The sequence below is a fragment of the Telmatherina bonti genome (assembly GCF_933228915.1).
Source record: "Telmatherina bonti genome assembly, chromosome: 24".
NCBI lineage: Eukaryota > Metazoa > Chordata > Actinopteri > Atheriniformes > Telmatherinidae > Telmatherina > Telmatherina bonti.
In genome coordinates this window covers 12,592,241-12,611,778 of record NC_136633.1, presented here as the reverse complement: position 1 = coordinate 12,611,778, position 19,538 = coordinate 12,592,241, and the positions used below count along the sequence as shown (strand labels likewise).

Here is a 19,538-nt window from a genome sequence, read left to right as displayed (position 1 = left end):
TGTTCCCGTTTCACCGGCATGTTTGTGGAAATGAATCGCCATGCGGCCAAACACGACGAGCACAAACCAAGCAGGATGCAGGGTAGCAGCGATGGAGAGGGAGGGGGGTGCAGGGGCGAGCTTTTTTCACCGGGTTACACTCACCTTGTGCAGGATTGCCATAAGTAGCAGGACCAGTGCCAGGGGGGGCTGTGGAGGCAGGGAGCTGGGGAGGGGGTGGGGGTACAGGCGGGATGTCTACAAGGTTATTGGAGGCCTGTGGGGGGCCATCCAGGGCAGAAGGAGGAGGCCCTGGGGTTGTGGCAGTGTTGGGGGGAGGTTTAGCTGGGTTGGATGGGATTGGGGCTGAACCTGATGGGTGGAGCGAAGGAGTTAAAGGTGAGGAAGGAGAAAAAAAGTGGGGGGGGGGGTTCAAGACAAGATCAGACTGAGAAGGGCAGAAAGATCCAGAACTCTGGAGTACGCAGGAATCCTGGGTACTCAGATTAGTGTCGTTAGTTTCAGGCATGCCGTCGCTCAGAGAGGGAGACAGCGGGTGTTACCTGGGAACGCTGTGGGTGGGGCCGGGGTCGGCACGGCGATGGGCACGCCCACACTGCCGCTGCCGCTGTTCTCTCTGCTGCTGCTGCGACTGCTGCTGGGGTGGCTTCCTCCGCTGCTCCCACTGCTGTTGGCGAGGTGGCAAGACACGTCAGACCGCACACGCCCGAAACACACCCGTTCGCACACTCCATCATCACAAAACGATCATTTATTCATCCCAACAGAAACCGCAATGAAGCGACAGGAAGTAAACTGGTAGAAATTCAGCAGATTAAAACAAACGGATGTTTGGAGACGGTCGTAGAAGCCGCTGATTTTCTGCTTCTGTGTTTCATTTCTTTTTTAATTAAATAAAAAAAAAAAAAAAGATCATTAATTTTCAGACTGTTTCAAAAGTCTTGCTCCTTTTTTTTTTTGTTTAAATTATTTTTTAACTTGAAGATATGAAAGCCAAAGGTTTATTCATAAAAAGGGAGGTAAAAGTGTCCAAATTTTAGTTCTAGAGTAAAAAAATGAAAAGAGAAAGAAAAAAGGATGGCTTTGGGAAGGAAAGATCCGTATTTCATACATATATGCCTGAGCTCCTGACTTAGTGAAACCGACCCCTGAAACACAACAATTATTCACCAAGCTTTCGGATCACTTTCACCACTTTAAAGTCGGTTTTCTGGCTTCTTACGGACTCAAAGTAATGCGGCACCCTCAAGAGCATCGGTGTGTTCGCGTGAGCTGCAAGCCTGTGAGATGACTTTGTCACACTGACAAAAATAAGCAGCTGGAAGCCTGAGTAAGGAAACACGACACAGGTGACGAGGTAGCGACATAAAACAGAGACACAGATATGACACGGTGGGAAAGCGGGACGTGTCGGGACACATGGGGCAGACTTTCTGTTGACAGAGAGCGCATGGCTGAGATGGAGAGGATGAGCTGTGGATGGAGCGCTGCAGATAGACACTCGTGCTGAGAGGAGAGTCGGGATATTTATCCTGTCTGTGACGCAAAGGCGGAAACTCTGAACTCCCGTCTTCTTGCTTATGGCAGGAAGCAACATCTGTCATCTAGCTGTCTGGGGCTGTTACCATGGGAACCTGAATGTTGCTAAGCTCAAAGCAGCTCTGAATCCGCCTCATCCTCGTGTTTCTGTTGTTCTCTGAGAGCGACAGTTGCTAACGAAGGTGGTTAAAACTGATTTTAGATTAAACTCCTAAAGCAGAGCCGTTTCAGAGAAGAGGAAGAGGAGGAAGAAGGGCAAAGATGTTGAGCTGCTGCCCCGCACTTCAAGTGTAAGACAGGAAAAAGAAGAAAGGGGGGGGGGGGGTAAGACTGAAAAAGGGGCTTGTTTCAGAAGTGTAGAGAGGCATGCTGGGAAACGGGAGGGGGGGAGGGGGTACCTGTACGTGCGGTTCCTCTGATTAACGGATGCAGTGCGTGCAGGGCTCTGCTGGGGGTGAGCCATGTTGCGCGTCGGGCTCGAGACGTAGTCGTTAGGGACAACGGGCGGACGCACCGGCTCAAGCGTCCTATAGGGGGAGTGGCGCCTGCGAGAGGATGAGGAGGAGTCCAAAAGGAGGGGAGAAAAGGGGGGCATCCACAGAAAAGTGTAAGGGGGGGAGGAGGGGGGGAGAGGAGGAGAGCAAGAAACAAACAAGTGCAAACTTAAAAAATGGGGTATGACAGGTGAACGTCGGGGCTGGCTGGGGTCCACGGGTGATACTGGGTGGGGGTCAGGATGCTGCTGGCTGGGAAAACAACTCCATGACACACACACCAACGTCCCTGACGTTCACACACTTCTACTGGATACATGTCCCTGAAAGATGCATCAACATGAACTCATTTTTCTGGCCCGAACCATCCTGAAGATTTAGCAGGTTTTAGCTAAAGGTCAAGCTAAAACACAACTCCAGGGTTTAAACCAGCTGCTCCTATCAGCTGGTGCTTACAGGCTTTGTAACATTTCTGTTGAAGCAGGAACAGGATGTTGTGTTTTCTTATTGAGTGGGGTTGTTGGTTGAGTAGTCGCCGTCTTACTGAACGGTCATCGATCAGAATGATCTCAGAGCCTCATGTCGGAGCTGAGCTAAACGCTAATCAGAACAGGGACAACTGAAAAAAAGTACATTTTTGCCATTTAAAGCACTCCAACCTCAAACTGCACAGCTATTTTAGACAATTTTATATATTTTTTATAATTGCTTCTTAAATTTATGAAAAACAGAACAAATGAGGCCTACTGTCACTAATCCTAAAACATATGTATCAAGCATAGACCGTATATGAAAGATGGACGGAGCCTCCGGCGGTTTAAAGCGACTCCTATGCTGAAGTACATAAAACTGCAGTTCCCCCTTCATCCACCAGGGGCTGCAAAACAGAGCGAATCCCCATAGACTCCCATGTTAAAAAGACCAACTTCACAGCAGAAATAAACATGTTTACAGCCTGGTTCAAAAATCCATTTTAGGTTTAATAGGTCAGGTTTACCTTCATGACAACTGTGGGGGGAGTGAATTTTTTTCTAACCCCCCCGTTTAAAAGTAATTTAGTCTCAAACTTCAGCAAATTTAGGGGCGTGTCCTTTTAATTGACAGGTACCAATCTCCCGCTTCAAGTAAGAAAAATGTAGAACAACCGCGGTTTTTAGCCGGTTAACAACGTGACTTAGCTTTAGCCCGCTTACCTCCGTTAGCTGGTTAGCTCCTGTTATCTCGGGGTTAGCTCGGTTAGCTCTTAGCTACAGAAAGCTCAGAGTTTGCTAGATGTCAATCATCCACCATGACACTCACAGCCCCCCTCTCAGCTCCACCTCTTTGCCCATATTTGTATTTTCCGGGTGAGACGACGCGCATGCCCCTGCCAAGATGGCGATGGTAGGAACCGCCCACCGAGCTTCAATTCAATTCAGAAACCTGTGGGTGACTTCATGGAGGCTCTGTCCATCTTTTTATATACAGTCTATGGTATCAGTATACGCAAACATAAAATAAGCAGCGCGGGCACAAGTCTGCGTAGCTGCAACAGTTTTTCCAATACCCAATATGTCTGCCTAAAACATGAGTTTCTCCAGAAAGTTAACTTCAGCTGCTCAACAGAGGGAGCGATCCTCTGAAACCTGCCTTTCAGTATTTACTTGCATAAAAACCTTGAACTGAATCTTAAAATTTCACCGTCCCTGCATGATGACAAAGATGACTTTACTGATGAGTGATAATAAAGACATAATGTGGACAAAAGATTTAAAACAGAAGCTTCATTTTTCTACAACACAGCTTTAGCTTGAACAGCAATGACATGTTTGAGGTTTAAACTGCTGTAAATGGCGACATATTAACTCTTCTGGTCCTGAGCAGAGCAGCTATTAATGAAAAATCCTCCCTGATTCTCCAGCCTGCACTCAGATGTGACCAAGCCTCAATCAAAATATAAATAAACATCTCTTCAATAAAAGTTGGAAATCTATAGGAAGTCATTTTTTGTCATCTTTAATCTGCAGTGCAGCTTGTTTGTGTGATTTTTTGTTTTAAAAAATGTACTTTTTAATATAAATAAAGGCTTAGATAATTAAAAAAAAATGTACTTTTTATATATAAACAAAGGCTTAGATTATAAAAAATGTACTTTTATATTAAAGGCTTAGATAAAAATGTACTTTTTTTATATTAAGGCTTAGATAATTTAAAAAATGTATTTTTTTATATAAAAGCTTAGATTAAAAAAAAAATACTTTTTTACATAAATAAAGGCTTAGATAATAGGCTTAGATAATACTTAAAAAAAATAAATAAATAAAAAAAATAAAAAAGATGAAGGGTGAATAACTTATTAGCAGCACTTGACTGATGACACACTATGTTTGACGTGACTAAAAAGAAGTAGTTCATCCTGACATTTACTGATCTGGGCCTGCAAATATCCACTGCCATGTCACATTTCCCAGCTGACCCATCTCTGAGCACTGTTGCCATGGCAAAACGTTGCTATGAAGAATGTGGGGCAGCTAGGAGTGGGCGAGCTGAGCCACAGACACGACTGAAAGTAAAATTTGAAAAAGAAAATAAAGAAGGAGGTTGAGTGACTTAAAGAAACTGATGAGAAAAAAAAACAAAAGAATAGGAGATGATGATGATCCGCACGGAGCCGCAGGCTGCCGAGCATCATGGCAGCTGGAGCTGTGGTTGAACGACATGCGTCTTGAAGGGACGGGTGTGCGCACACACACACACACACACATACCTATGAGGGTCAATATGAAAGTGGGGACACACTCAATCCCTCACTAACAATGAGGGAGTTAACGCACGCACGCACACACACACACTAATTTCCACACATTAACACAAACAGCACTTCACAAACAGGAAGTCCATCAGTTGACAACAACAACACGTATGAGCAGAAGAAGAGCGTCTGTGGGGTAGAGATATACCATCAACAGTAAGACACACAACGGAAAACACAAAAACCTCGGCTGTTGTCACAGAAAACATCACACTGTGACACAGTCGGGGGGGGGAGCAGGAAAGCTACGGTTCGGTGATAAAGATCAGGTCTGATGTAGTTTATGTTTGCTCTAGAGGTGGGACTTTAATGCCTGAATTACAGAAAAATTAACAGGTTAAAAAATTAACGCATTTAATAGCAAAATAGTTCTGGTACACCAACCACACTGATGCAGACGGGACGGTTCTGCTTCAAATGTAGCTCTTTTCGCTACATTTAGGGATTTTTCAGACCCTCTAGTGACTCGGTTTATAGACAAGGTGAGTTTCAACAAGTCCAGTGACTTTTTCTGCTGATATTGGAGACTTTTGGTGAGTAACATGAAAGCAGGTATTGTTGACTGTTCTTGGTTAGCGGAAGCGGCTGCTGCAAAAGCCCCTCCCCCGTCCAGAAGAACGCACTAGAAGCTCGGTCCTCATGCAGCATCCAGCTACACGCAAACGTCAGAGGAGGAGGTGAACACCTCCTGCTGCATGACCAGACTGAAGCTACATCAGACTGGTTTACGGTCATTTAATAATGTCTATTAATGTAGTGTCTGGATGAAAACATTTAAAGGTACTGTAACATGATCTAGACTGGAGATGGTAAATTACATTTTATTTTTAGGTCTGTTCAGTTTTGGCAGGAAGTTTTTTCTCTTTTTTTCTATTGTTTGGAATAGAAACTAAAATAAATGTATTTTTCATACATCAATAGAGTCTGAGTTTACAATATTATTATGTTTATTATTTGATATTTGATCCATTCAATCTAAAAATCCATTTGACTAATAAAAAAAATGGCTTTTTAGGGCAAATATTGTTGTGTAATTAAAATGGGATTAATTAGGATTAATTAATTACAAAGTATGTAATTTATTAGACTAATAATTTTAATCAAGTCCCACCCCTAGTCAATTTGATAGTCAATTTATATGCAAAATAAAAACAAAAATAAAATTTAAAAAAGACAAAACACTCAAACATTTGTTAAAAAAAAAACTATTTGTAACAAAATTTTAGACAGAAATAAAGTTAAAAAAGGATAAAATTAAATACATCAATGCAATTAAAAAATTATGAAATAAAGGTAAAATACACACTAAAATATTAAATAAAATAAGTACAAAAATCTAAATAAATCTAAAAAAAATTATATATATATATATAAATTTAAATTACAAAAATTCAGAAAGTAAAAAATGTAAATAAATCAATAAAATAAAATCAATAAAAAATCTAAAATACAAAGAAAGACAAAAATAAAAAAAAAAGCCTAATCTTAAATGAAAGAGTGAATACATCTTTTTGATAAATAAAAAAATTATAATATAAAATCATATAAAACAAAAAACAAAACATCTAAATTGTACCTGCAATTTCAACCACTTCCTGCAAATACAAATGACAGGACAGTGAGGTGTATTACAGGGTTTTGTTTTCCTGTAATAAACCTCATTAATACATAACAACCAATGAAAACAACCACAAAGCTGAGATAAATTATTTACTAGGAATTTGATGTGGCAGAAAAGCGCCTCTGAACACTGGAGACAACACAACAGGCTTCCTGTTTCTGACCAGCCGGCATGCAAACGCTGCTGCTGGACTCAAACTGGCAAATGATGTTAACCATGCTTGTGTGGTAAAACCTCAGAATAAAGTGGGTATTTTCCCACCCTGGTTACCACGGCAAGTATATATTTTTAGCCTATTAAAGGACAAGCAGTAATACTTGTAACCGCTGACGCTTGGATAAATCATCTATTATTAAAAAAAGTGATCAAGTATAGTGATGAAATTTAAAAGTTGAGTCAGATTTATAGCGTATAATCATGATTGTGTTTGCTTAATCTCCAGACAGACCAGAATCAGTCTTTTTATTGCATAACTCTTGAAAAAATAAAAGAGCTGATAAAACTATATTTAGATTTTTAACAATCTCCAGTCAATCAGCTTCATTTTATGTCAGTCATCAAATAAAAATGTTCCTTTGAGTGCAAACAAATGGACTTTCCTACTCCGGTTTTCCAACTTGAATGATGCTTTCACACTTAGATCATCGTCATCAATTTTCTTCCAGAAATTCAAGAAAGTGATTGATTTGTCCATTAAAGTACAAATATAAACCATCTAATGATGTAAAGTCTTTAATATGTGTCTGCATGCAAACGGGAGGTTTTAAAATGCAGCTTTCTGAGGTTTAAGGTCTTAATTTACAGCAGTTCAATTGTTTGTTGATATTTAAATAGTATTTTATTCACATTATCTCTCTGATTTTGATTGGATTTTCAGGCAGGAAATTGCTGAACATTGGTCCAGAAGAGTCAAAAATCAATAAATATCAACAAATCACTGAATCTATAAAAAGTATAAGTAATATCACGTGGTATCGATAAAAACTATCCATTCTTTTTCAAGATGAAAGGCACATAGGTGTCATATTTCCCCTCAAAGTCTCTCCAGGCACAAAGAGAAATCAGGCTGAGAATCTGCTTTAAATCAATGTAGACCACCAGTGTGACGAGGGAGGAGGAGGGGGGGGAGAAAAAAAAAAGCTTTAAAAAACCTAAAACCAAGAGCTTCTGGGGTGATGATGCAACCAGGAGCAACCAGGCTCATGTGAGCGGCTTTCCCACAGCTATGAACACACACAGCCTCAGATGGACGCAACTCTGCTCATCCGTGTGCCCATCTGGCCACGCACTGCTACAGCTTACATACCCAAGGGTCCCTTTGCCTGTCATGGGCGGGCTGGGGGGCTTCTGTGTGGGGGGGTTGGTGCGAGGGAGCGGGCCTCCTCCGGCCTTCATGTTTTGCACGCTTGCCTGTGAGCAGGAAGATGTGAATACATAAACAGAATGACAAAAAAAATCGGCGCTAGTTAGCTTAGCGTAACAAATTGACTGAATTCACAACGGAAAAGCTACAAAAACGTGACTGAATTTACCTTTAAAGGCAGAGTATGTAAGATTTCAAGGCGATACTTTCCACCACCAGGTGGCAAACACCAGGTCGTGAGCAAAACCACAAAACTGCTACCTCCACAAACGACCACAGGTTGGCAGTAATGAGGAAAACTCACCCCTCACCCCTCCTCCTTGCCAGCTCCAATGAGGGCAGGAATCGCTTGTGAGCTGTAGCTCAAAGTCGCTCTGCAATAAATGGGCTTATACTCCCCCTACTGGAGGAAAAAAAGTACTTTTTTTTTTTTTACTGGTCAGAAAACATTCAAGGGTCTTTGTTATTAATTAAACTTGTAATTTAATAACACATCAAATATGGACAGACTGGAACCTACATGTTTAAAAAATAATTATGATTGTAGTTATTTTTTTAGTGAATTTATTTTGAAACTATTGAAAATCTTACATACTCTACCTTTAAACCCTTTAAATTCTTCTAAAAAAAATCCTTTCAACTTTGTATTTTCCACCACATTTTCATTCAAGCCCCAGATAACATTAATTTATCAGTAAATAAACTAAATAAAACATAAAAGAAAAGAGCTAAAAACAAACCAAACTCCTTCGGAGTAAAACTAAACACCAAACCCTCCCTCGTTAACTTCACATATCTTACCTTAAACCTTTGCAACCACTAGGGTTGACAATAAAGATAAAATGTGGCAAGCACAAAGAGAGAGAAAGAGAAGAAAATCAGGTAGTTAGTGTTTAAAAGAGGAAAAAACAAACAATTATTCATGCATGTTGGGATTCAGGCAACAGTTGCTCATTGTTCAGACTTGATCTTTGTGACTTCTGTAACGTTGCAGTAAGATTTTCTGAGGAACAAGCCGGCCTTTGTTCAGAAGGTCTGCATGAAACCTGCTTTCTAAAATAAACCTCTCTATATGTTGTTTTAGAAAACAACAGGACAGAAACCTGTTTCCAGCAGCAGGTGACTCACTTTCCTTTTGGTTTCCAGCTGAAAAGCCTGAATCATTGATTTATTCTTACATTACTTGACTCTGAAACCCAGCGAAACCCAAGAGATCCCATGTGTCTGACCTCTGCAAGTCCTCTCCATCAGCAGCAAGCGGCAAAAACACAGTCCCGTTTATGAAAGACACGCTTCTTCCAGGCTATCTTAAGAGCATGTTTAACCTTTTTCTTTTGCATGTGAACACTTAAAATAAAGCACTTGTGACTGTTTATCACAAGGAGCAGATTATTGGGAAGGATTTCTACTGCTGTGTTAAAGTCTGGAGCAAAGCAAACTGTATTTTATGAGAAAAGAAGCGTAGAAAGTTCAGAAAGGGACAAACCTTGACTCCGTGACCCATGTCGTCCAGCAGGCTGTAGTCGATGGGCTTGCGGATGTAACGTACAGGCCTCTCGGGGTTTGCCGGGGCGATGATCTTGTGTGTGCGGGATGTGTTCTTGTTGGTGGTGAGGATGCCGATCTCCCGCCGGGCCACCTTTTCTTTATGGATGTCCACCGTCTGAGGATGTGAAGCACGTTTGAAATCAAACCTCAAACCTCTCATGCAGGTTAAGAGGAAAAACAGAGCAGACGGCGCCGGGTTGTTTCTCCCGGCAGGTGTGTTTCCATGGCGTGTCGGCTCCCCACCTGTGAGATGTGGTTAATGGAGGACTCCATGCGGCGGAGCTGCGAGGCCTGGATGTCGAGCATCTGCAGCACATTGTTGGCCAGCGTGTTGATCAGGTAGGCCACGCTGGCGAGAGACTGGGTGGTGTAGTTCTTGGTCTCCTCCAGAGCCCTCTGCTTGTCTGGAGACTGAAGCAGAAGCAACAGAAGGATGAAGCATCTTGCAGCAACATGATGCTCTTTGTGGGAACCTCCTGCTCATTTCAAGAAAAGATATTGATATTAAAATTCAATATCAGAAATTATTGGTGTCTGTTTGTAATTTCTTAATGACACATTCCCATAATAAGCACATTTTATATCAAACTCTGCAGCTGCGACACTTCAAACTCAAATTGACTAAATGTAGGAAATGTCATATATAGTTTGCCCGATATTTTTGTTTGTTTGCCACAAGTTGCTCAAAGCTATCAGTATGGTTGAGAACGGTATTGGAAATTATGAGTTGTACAAAATTGGCATGCTGATTGATTTTTTTTTTTTTTTTTTTTTTTTTTAATCGACCATCCCTTTTAACACAGATTCTCCTTTCAAAGAAACTAAATCATTATCATTATAATTTATTAATATAGAATGTTGCCCTTTAAGTTACTCTCCGTAAAATTGTTGCAACTCTTCCCAAAAAAAAAAAAAAAAAAAAGTAAAATCTTAATCAGGATTTCCCTGAAAACACGAAATCGTAAATATAATCTCGATTATTTTGACTGAAATTGATATCTCGATTATTTAACACAATTATCCAGTATTATTAAACAACTCTGCGCGTCGTGCAAGCGTTGTTTAATATAGGATAATATAGGATCATATTTAATATGTATAAGGAGATCAGTTACCGAGAGGTTAAAAGCTTTACGCCACACATGCCTACATTTCAGGTCAGTGACCAGACAGCAGAAATATTTCCATGTTTCAGTTTTTGTCTGGTCCAGTCTGAATCAATATCAACTCCACCACCTCAGGAGAAACTTAGTTAAATTTGTGCCCTACAGTTACTGTAGAAATGGTTTAATAATCCCGTAAGTTCATCTTCAGTTCTCCAACATCAGTTTGAGGACCAGAGGGATAAATCCCATCCATGCTACAGATGCAAAAAGTCTGCAACCCTGCCAACATGGCGATGGTAGGAACCGCCCACCGAGCTTCAATTCAGCTCTTCAGAAACTTACGGGTGACGTCACGGAGGCTACATCAATCTCTTTATATACAGTCAATAGGCTATACCAGGGGTCGGCAACCCGCGGCTCTGGAGCCGCATGCAGCTCTTTAGCGCTGCCCTAGTGGTTCCCTGGAGCTTTTTCAAAAATGTTTTTTTTAAAAATGGAAAAAGATCTATATTTTTGTTTTGATCTGGTTCTGTAGGAGGACAAACATGACACAAACATTCTTAACGTTTTCCAATGCTGTAAAAAATGTGTAGAATAAATATTAAATTTCAACATTTCTATCAAGGAAGATTTGCGTCATAGCCTGCGACACACATAGCCTATCAGCAGGGCGGGAGGAGGCAGGTGCCACCACAACACACAGCGGCTGTGTGATGCACCATGGATCCCAAAGGGAAAAAGAGAAAAATAACCGAGGAGAACAGAGGATTCAACGTTTCTTGGACCGAATCATTTGCATTCATTGCCAATGCGGAAGGATTGCCTGAATGTTTGCTCTGTAGCGAGAAGTTGTCAAATGACAAAAAGAGTAATGTGGAAAGACATTTCCAGGGAAAGCATGCTACATTTGCAGCCAGTACCCAGTTGGGAGTGACACAAAAAGTGCGATTGCATTACTTCTGGAGAAATTAGAGAAGCGCAAAAATAGATTTAAGTGGATTGCATCTCCAAACTCCATTACTGCTGCAAGTTTTGTTGCAACCTGGGAGATAATAAAGCGTAGAAAACCGTTCACAGATGGTGACTACATGAAGGACTCAGTCATCAACATATCAGGACACGTATTTCCAGACTTCAAAAACAAAACCGAGATCAGACAGAAAATCAAAGACATGCCCCTCTCCGCTACGACAGTGAAGGAAAGGACCATTAAAATGGCGGCAACATCACCGATCAGCAAATTAAGGACATTAATTCAGCACAAGTTACATCTTACATGTTGAGAAGCTGACCAGTGATGTCCAACAACATAAGTCACATTAAACGGGTAAGAACATAATACTTCATGGACACATATTGAGTAACAAAGTGGATGTTTTTATAAAATGATTTCTGATTTTTGTCAGTATATATCTGGAATGACACTTGGTAATGGTGCTTAGGTCGGAGGATAGCTGCGTGGGTTGCATGTCTAAAGAGAAGAGGATGCTGCTGCGTTTTACCCTTGCACTGACTTGCTTGGCATCTGCACAGTAATCAAACTGTATTAATTTGATTTATTGGTTTATTTTTTATAAATTCAGGCTGCGTTTTATTGCGCTCTGTTTGTTGCCCAGATAAGGGGCATAAGAAGATAAGAATAAGAATAAGAAACATAATGAAGATAATATAAGAAACATAATTCATAATTAAGATAAGAAACATAATTCATTAATATAGTAATGAAGTTAAACAAGAGACGCCATCGTACAACAGAATAATCACGTGGTGCGTCATTCTCTACAGGATGCACAGCAAGGAAAATAAACATTTTATCATTAAGGCTCATTATGTATTTGTAGCCATCTTAGTCATTTTGATAGTAGGCTAATATAGCCAATATAGATACATAAAGCATGTGTTTCCTTCATGATAAGGCTTATATTAGGTTTTTAATTTTTTGCGGCTCCGGACATATTTGTTTTTGTTTTTTTGGTCCAATATGGCTCTTTCAACATTTTGGGTTGCCGACCCCTGGGCTAGACATATCACAATATATATCGTTTGGACGATAGAAAATGTCTATTGTTTCATATAAGGCTCTATTGTTTACCCCACAATAAGGTGCTTTACTGTAGTATTTTCAGTCAAGATGCGCTTTACGACATGCACACTGCAATGTAAAAACAAACATGGAGGGAGACAGTAGCAGACGTGTTTCAGAGCAGGTAATTCACTAAAAGATGACCAGCCAACCCAAACTGATGAGCTTGTTCATAAAAGAGGGGAAATTTCTGTTGCATGGATGTAGTTTGGATATAAAAAGACTGACAACAGACTAGCTCACAGTCCCAACAACAGACTCCGACACAACTACCGGGAACTCATTTTATCACCTGTGCAGGAATCAGGATAAAGAATACAGAATAAAGAATAGAGTCAACCAGCAAAAGCCACAAAAGCAGCGCCAAGTAGAGGCGAAAGCGCTCATAATAAACTCCAGACACAAACGCTACAGCAGGCATTTACCTGTGAAACGTCATACGGCCATAGTTCCCCCAGATGGAAGAAGATCACTGCTGCCGTTGCCAATCACATCTGACATATAACAGATGACTGACACAACATTACACAAGCAATTTTATATTTATGAATATCGTTATGGGGATAGAAAACGAGCTATATCGTGATATGAGATTTTGGTAATTTCGCCCAGCCCTACCCGCTACTGTTCAATTCCTTGTTGGTGCAAACATCAAACCAGTCTATCACATGATAACCACTAAATTCACCTAGACATGGTCAAGATGACTTGAAGATCAATCTCAGCATGTGAGAAAATATCCAGTGAGCAGCAGGAAAAAGATAAGCTCACTGCTGTCAGTAAAAACAGGAAACTGAGGCTACGATTCCCACAGAGTCATCAGAACTGGACAGTAGAAGATGGAGAAACATTGCTGGTCTGATGAGTCTCCATGTCAGCTCCACATTCAGACAGTAGGATCAGCATTAGGTGGAAACATTCTGAAAACATGGATCCATCCTGGCTTCTATCAACGTTTCATACATGGAAGATATTCTCCTGGCACACTTTGTATCACACCCAACCCAAGAGTATTGCTGCTGACCATTTAGGATGATGCACCATGTCACAAAGCTCACATCATCTCCACCATGACGATGAGTTCACTGTCCTCCAACGGCCTCCACAGTCACCAGATCTACATCCAGCAGAGCAGCTTTGGGACGTGGAGGAACGGGAGATTCACATCATGGCTGTGCAGCAACTGTGTGATGCTTCATGTCAATATGGAGCAAAAACTCTGTCATCATCAGCTAAAATAGGCTAATTTTCCTGAGCTCAGGATTAAAAACTGATCAATTTTAAGTCTGATCCCAATCTCACGATAATTAATAAGCTATTATGTATACAAATGTACCCACTTTATCTAATAGATACTCCTTCAATTTAGCATTTTATCCATCCCATTAATTAACAAACAATTTACCATCAGTTAAACTGAAAATTGCCATTATTGATCCCATTTTTAAACATTTTCACTTTATTTAACATCTGTCTAATTAGACTCATTTTCCTAATGATAATTGATTAAATCCTTCCTTTTTATTGCTACATCAGCATCATCAGAAAGACGTATTTCAGTACATCTTGCCCGTGGAGATGCCCACACCTTCACAGTGGAAACACAAATGTCCACAGAGTCAAAAACAGAGCATTTCCCATCATTTTCTGGGTGCATCAAACTGCTCAGGAGGGACACAAAGGGCAAAAAAAGATGTGTAGTTTGTGCTAATTTTGTGCTAATTTGCATCATGTATCAACGACAGAAAGCACAATAAACTGGCTGAGTGACAAAGAACCAACAATGTGCCTTCAGACACTTTCCCACCAGCGCCTTAATAACAATGCAAGCTGCATACAACCTCATCAGCTTCTACTTTATTTCGTCTGTTTTTCCAGGCAGGACAGCAGGAATTCATCACATAGCCTGCATGCGAGCTCACGCACAGGTGCAGTGCACTTGGCTTGACGAACAACAAATAAACGTCAAAGGCAACGGCGAGCTTTAGAGAAGAAAATGAAAATGAGCGTGCAGCAAAAATAGTTCAATGTCTTTGGAACAAAACAAAGATGTCACAGGAAATTTTGTGCTTTTTTAGCATTAAAAAATAAAAAAAGAAATTTTAAAAAAGCATCTAAAAATGATCAATTATACATCAAAAACACCGCTGGGCAACCAACTGCTGATCGATCGATTGCTAAACTGCATTCAAGACTTCTAATGAGATGTTAAATGAGTTCAAGTCTTTTTGTTCACAAACTAAAACATCAGATGTGGCTTGAACTCCCCGCGGCACCGAGACGCTAATGAAGCAGAGAACTGAAAGTACCGACAGGAGCCTGAATGCAACCTGTAGCAGCAGGATGCAGATGAACTGCTGAAAGGGTTTCAGTGCCAAGAGGCAACTTTTCTCTCAGACAATATGCCTCGACGGCTGGTAGAGCAGAAGCAGCAGCAGCCGGTGTGACGGGCGCCATCAGAGGAAGCTGCTTCAGCCGTGGGCAGAGCGTGGGCACACCGGGGGGAACATCAAAGGGCGGATGGATCAGTGAAGGTTTCTGGTGGGAAAACTGTGATCCTTAATGCTCAGTGATTCTGCAACGGGCAAGGCTCGGTTTCAGCACAGTACCAGGATGTAATTATTTATATGAATGCGAGGATAAAAGCTTGTTCTTTGCTTTGAAACCTTTTGGATTTCAACACGCTGGCCTTCTTTTACATTTTATAGACAGAAAACCTCTTCATGCCACATAATAAAGCAAAGACAGCCACACTTTTTGTGCATCTTATCTTTGACTGCTGATAAAAGTCAACTTGAATCCTATGTGGGCAAATTGCTGGTAAAAATTGATCAGTTTGGGAAATCAGCTGGAGCTTAACTGATTAATACCCTTTGGTTTCCACTACTGTCTGCCGCAACAGATTGATTCACTGCACCGGTCACAGAGGCGTTTTTAGTTCTGCTTGCTTATTGACAGATTTATTCCTTTTGAAAATCCCAACTATTACTGAAAACGCAGCTTAAAAATCCAAACATTTTCAAGAAATTTCCTCGTATTCAGGCCTACAATTCCAAGACACAAACCTGGAAAGATTCAGCATTGTTTATTCCTTATACTGCATCCATCTTTTCAGCAACCACTACTCATGCCGGGGTCAGTAACCTCACTGAAGCCACGAGCCGAAGGTGTCCGTTTCAACAAGCAATAGCTTCAAAGTGTGTTTGTAATGCAAAAAGCATTTATAAGCAAATGCTTAATGACGTCCAGCTTCCATCTGTACGTCAAATAGCAACAGGAAATAGACAATTCTGGATTCAGATCCTCGCAAATGAGCTGATGCGAACTGAACTGCAGTCAGTTTCACTGAAATTAGTGCAACACAAAAGGATGAATGGATGCACGGATGCAGCCATGTGGAAAAATCTCAGCTCCATTCAAGGCTCTGACACATTTTCCTTTTATAATTCCAGATTTCTTAGTTATATGTCCAGGTCTGTATTTAACAGGAGTCCAAACAACGAGCTTCAGCTCAATGGTTTTAAACCCACATGCAAACATGCAATTCTGGTAAATATTTGCTGTAATACTGCTGCTCACACAAATCAATCATGACTAAATGAATGCACATCTTATTAGATGAATCAATTAAACAGCGAGTGAGACAGAAAAGCAGCCGCATCTCTAACTAAAGAGTTATACACCTATTGTTTCCACATTACATTTCCCAGTCTTTTTCATGAATAGAAACATGTTAAACACTTAATATTGACTTGTGCATGTAAACTTAAGCAACGTGCACATGTAGCTGGGTTTTTGGGAAACTAAATATCCTCGCTCTTCCTACTAGAAAACAACTTCATTCCACACCACCTAGTTTTTACATTAAAAATCCACCTACATCCAACTACACAGGTATAGGGACGCACCGATCCACTTTTTGGGAGTTACGATCCGATACCGAACTCTAAAACTTTAATATCTGCCAATGCAGATATTTGCCATTACAAAATGTGTTCATGTGAACATTACATGATTATTATTAGGGGTGAGAAAATCGAATTGAAAAAAAATTGAAAATTGGGATTTTTTTTTGCTTCACAATTTTAAAATAGACTTTTTAACAACAAAAAAAAATAAAAAAAATTAAAAAATAAAAATTTCCACATAACTAAAAATAACCCATTATAAAATTAGTCTTTTTTTTGTTTTTATTAATCTTTTTACTTGTCTTCTTGGGCATTACAGCAGAGGAATGATGATCTGGCTACTATGTTGTTTGTCCCTAATTGCAATAAATAAAAATTACTTGGGAAAAAAAAGTTTTCTACATTTTTTTGTTTTTAATCTACAACTATCAACAATATTGAAGAATTGTGAGAATCGCAAATTAAATCGAATTGGCACCCAAAAATCTGAATCGAATTGGGACAAAGCATATGGTCACAGTCCTAGTTATTACCGCTGTTATAACTGTGGATGATTTCATTAGGTTGTAATAAATGACCAATCCTTTCTGAAGTTACCTCACCAATACGAATATAATAACATTACAGATGTAATGTCAACAAGTTTTATATTGATTTGGCACATTTTACCTAAATACAACTATAAATTTGTGGTTTTGAAAGAAAGATCTCGCTTTTAGTGTAACAAAAAATGTCACATTTTAACATTCAAGGCATTTATTTCTTTTAAAACATGTCAGAAGAATGTCATCAAACACAGCAGCAAACCATAGTGTGGTATCGGTACACTTTTATTAATACCGAGTATGAGTACACATGCTTGGTATTGAGCTGATACTGATATCGGCATTGGTGCATCCATGCTGTTTCTGAGTGTAATGCATGGTGCTCATGTGATATCAGAGCATTTTCTAGTGAAGTTTTGAAACCTAAAACCTTGATGATTTACGTCCACATGTTCACAAATCTTCACTTTGATTGGAGGTCTGCGCGTCTGTGTGGATGACAGGCCAAATCGTAAAAAATATCTTGGTTTATTAAGATACCTGTTACGTGTGGACACAGCCTTAAACTTGTACTGACATTACAACATTAGTTAAGTGCTGTTTCCTTTGTTTAAAGTTTCTATTCACTTTTTCCTATCCAGATACTCTAAATGCAAATTTAAAAAAAACAGCCAATGAAAGGTCTGATGAGGAAAACATTAATTTTCGTTCATGCCGTTAATGTCTAGAAGGTTCCTTAACTGAGTGAAATTGTTTTGTTTAAGTAAGCATAAATAAAAGCTAAGTGAATATTGAATCCAAATAAATATGGTAAATTTTGACCCAGGTCCTTTGCAATCTGGAAAATATCTAAAGTCATCAATGATTTCAGCAGACATGAATAAAGATTCCTCCTCCTACAGCAGGAATCAGGATACAGTTACAGTCAAAGGGCCACTAAACAAACAGCCTCTGCTCAACAAATGCTTCCAGTCCTCCCACATCTTTTTAAAGCGAGCCAGCTTTACTCTTTGGATGGTTGCTGAAAGAAGTTGAGTAGATCTGCAACACCTAAATAACAAAACATCACCTGGTATCACTAATATCTGCAGCAGGAATGTAGTTGACACGTTGGCCCCACACCTGTGGCATCTCAGTTCCAGCCAATCAAATTAAAATAAATGCAGTCATTATGTATTCCTTAGAAATGCACCTTACAAGTTCAACAAGTGTGAATTCTTGGTGAATGATGCTACCAGAAACCTGTCTGCACACACATGGAGGCGTGACACCAGCCTGACTGAAACTCATGTCCAACTGATCAATAAATGCTAACACACATCTGACAGCAGCTGGGAGACCAGTCCAGGGTGAGAAGAAAACAGGGCATCCAGGCAGCCAGCCAGCAAGCTGCCAATATCCAAGGCTCACCAACCCCTCCTCATCCTCATCCTCCAACCTGTCAGACCTGATCAGCGCTGTTTGCCAAGGATGTCAAGATTCAAGTGTCACACCTTGTCCAATCTTTTTCACACTACCACATTGGTTCTGAATTTCTCACCTATCAAAGAAAGCAGGCCCAGGATGACTGAGCAATTGTTACAAAGATTGGTGGAAATATGAAAAGCTCCTACTGGAGTTCATGGCACTCAAACTACACACATTAGCGACGATGGTATGCAAATATGCTGACAGAAATTATACAAACACTGCGCTATACTAACTAGACATAGATGCATTTCTAAAAACCTGTGAAATGTGCTTTATAAAAAAAAAAAAGAAAAAAAAAAAAGCAATTTGCATGTTTTATGTTGCTGCAACACTACAAGTGTTTTAGCCCAGCATCATAAATCAGAGGTGATTGTCGTGTGGTCCAGGCGGCTTATCTGCTGTCAACCAAGCTTATCGCAGATCAGTCTGGTTAAATATCTCCCTATCACTGACCGGTGTATGATTAGCTTCCTGGTGCAGCGACAGGAATGGATCCCGTACAAATCACAGATCACAGGAATTGATTTTTTTACGATCCCGTTTGGCTGGTTAACAAGCTAACCAGCTAACAGACGTACAAGTCTTACACATGGTTATTGACCAGGAAATGTAAACTAAATGTCAACGCTTGTGCATTAAAAAATAATGTAAATGTGATAACTGAATATTACTGTTGCTTTTTATTTAATCAAATTTAGTGGCTTGACAGCGTGCTGTTTTCGTTTTACTCGAAGCTAGTTTGCACCGCATCAGCTAGCCTAGCCTAGCATCAGCTAGTGATGCCGTCCATGAAAACAAACAAACATTAAAAGAAAAAAATACGGCACTATCCTCCCCGCCATGCTCATGGCAACCTACCTGGACATAGTTACTCTCACAGTACTCAGCGACTCTTTCCAAATTGGTAAAACTGTCTAATAATGCGCTTCGTCCTGCTGGAATCTCCTCTTCCAGAAGCATTTGTAGCTCCGCCATTTTCACATCTTTAGCGGAGAGCTGTTCGGACTCGCTCGCGCCACCGCGGCTGCGTGCGGTACTGCAGGGTTGTCCCAGCAGCAGGGCTTCCCACC

The 19,538-nt window shown here is 40.3% G+C and overlaps 1 protein-coding gene across 4 annotated transcripts in view; it reads right to left on the bottom strand.

The window, feature by feature from the left end:
• Positions 1–19,453, bottom strand: part of abi2b (abl-interactor 2b) — a 29,767-nt gene extending 10,314 nt beyond the window's left edge. For 2 of the 4 annotated variants that reach the window (XM_079263710.1, XM_079263711.1), the window contains exons 1-6: positions 19,327–19,453; positions 9,600–9,767; positions 9,295–9,471; positions 7,752–7,855; positions 1,938–2,084; positions 543–667 (exon numbers count right to left, since the gene is read on the bottom strand). In XM_079263710.1, the coding sequence (XP_079119836.1) occupies positions 543–667; positions 1,938–2,084; positions 7,752–7,855; positions 9,295–9,471; positions 9,600–9,767; positions 19,327–19,443 (838 nt within the window). In that variant the 5' untranslated portion in view covers positions 19,444–19,453. Of the gene's footprint in view, positions 1–144; positions 352–542; positions 668–1,937; positions 2,085–7,751; positions 7,856–9,294; positions 9,472–9,599; positions 9,768–19,326 lie in introns of all 4 variants that reach the window. The other 2 variants (XM_079263713.1, XM_079263712.1) reach the window with 2 other exon arrangements.
• Positions 19,454–19,538: the final 85 nt, after the last annotated feature.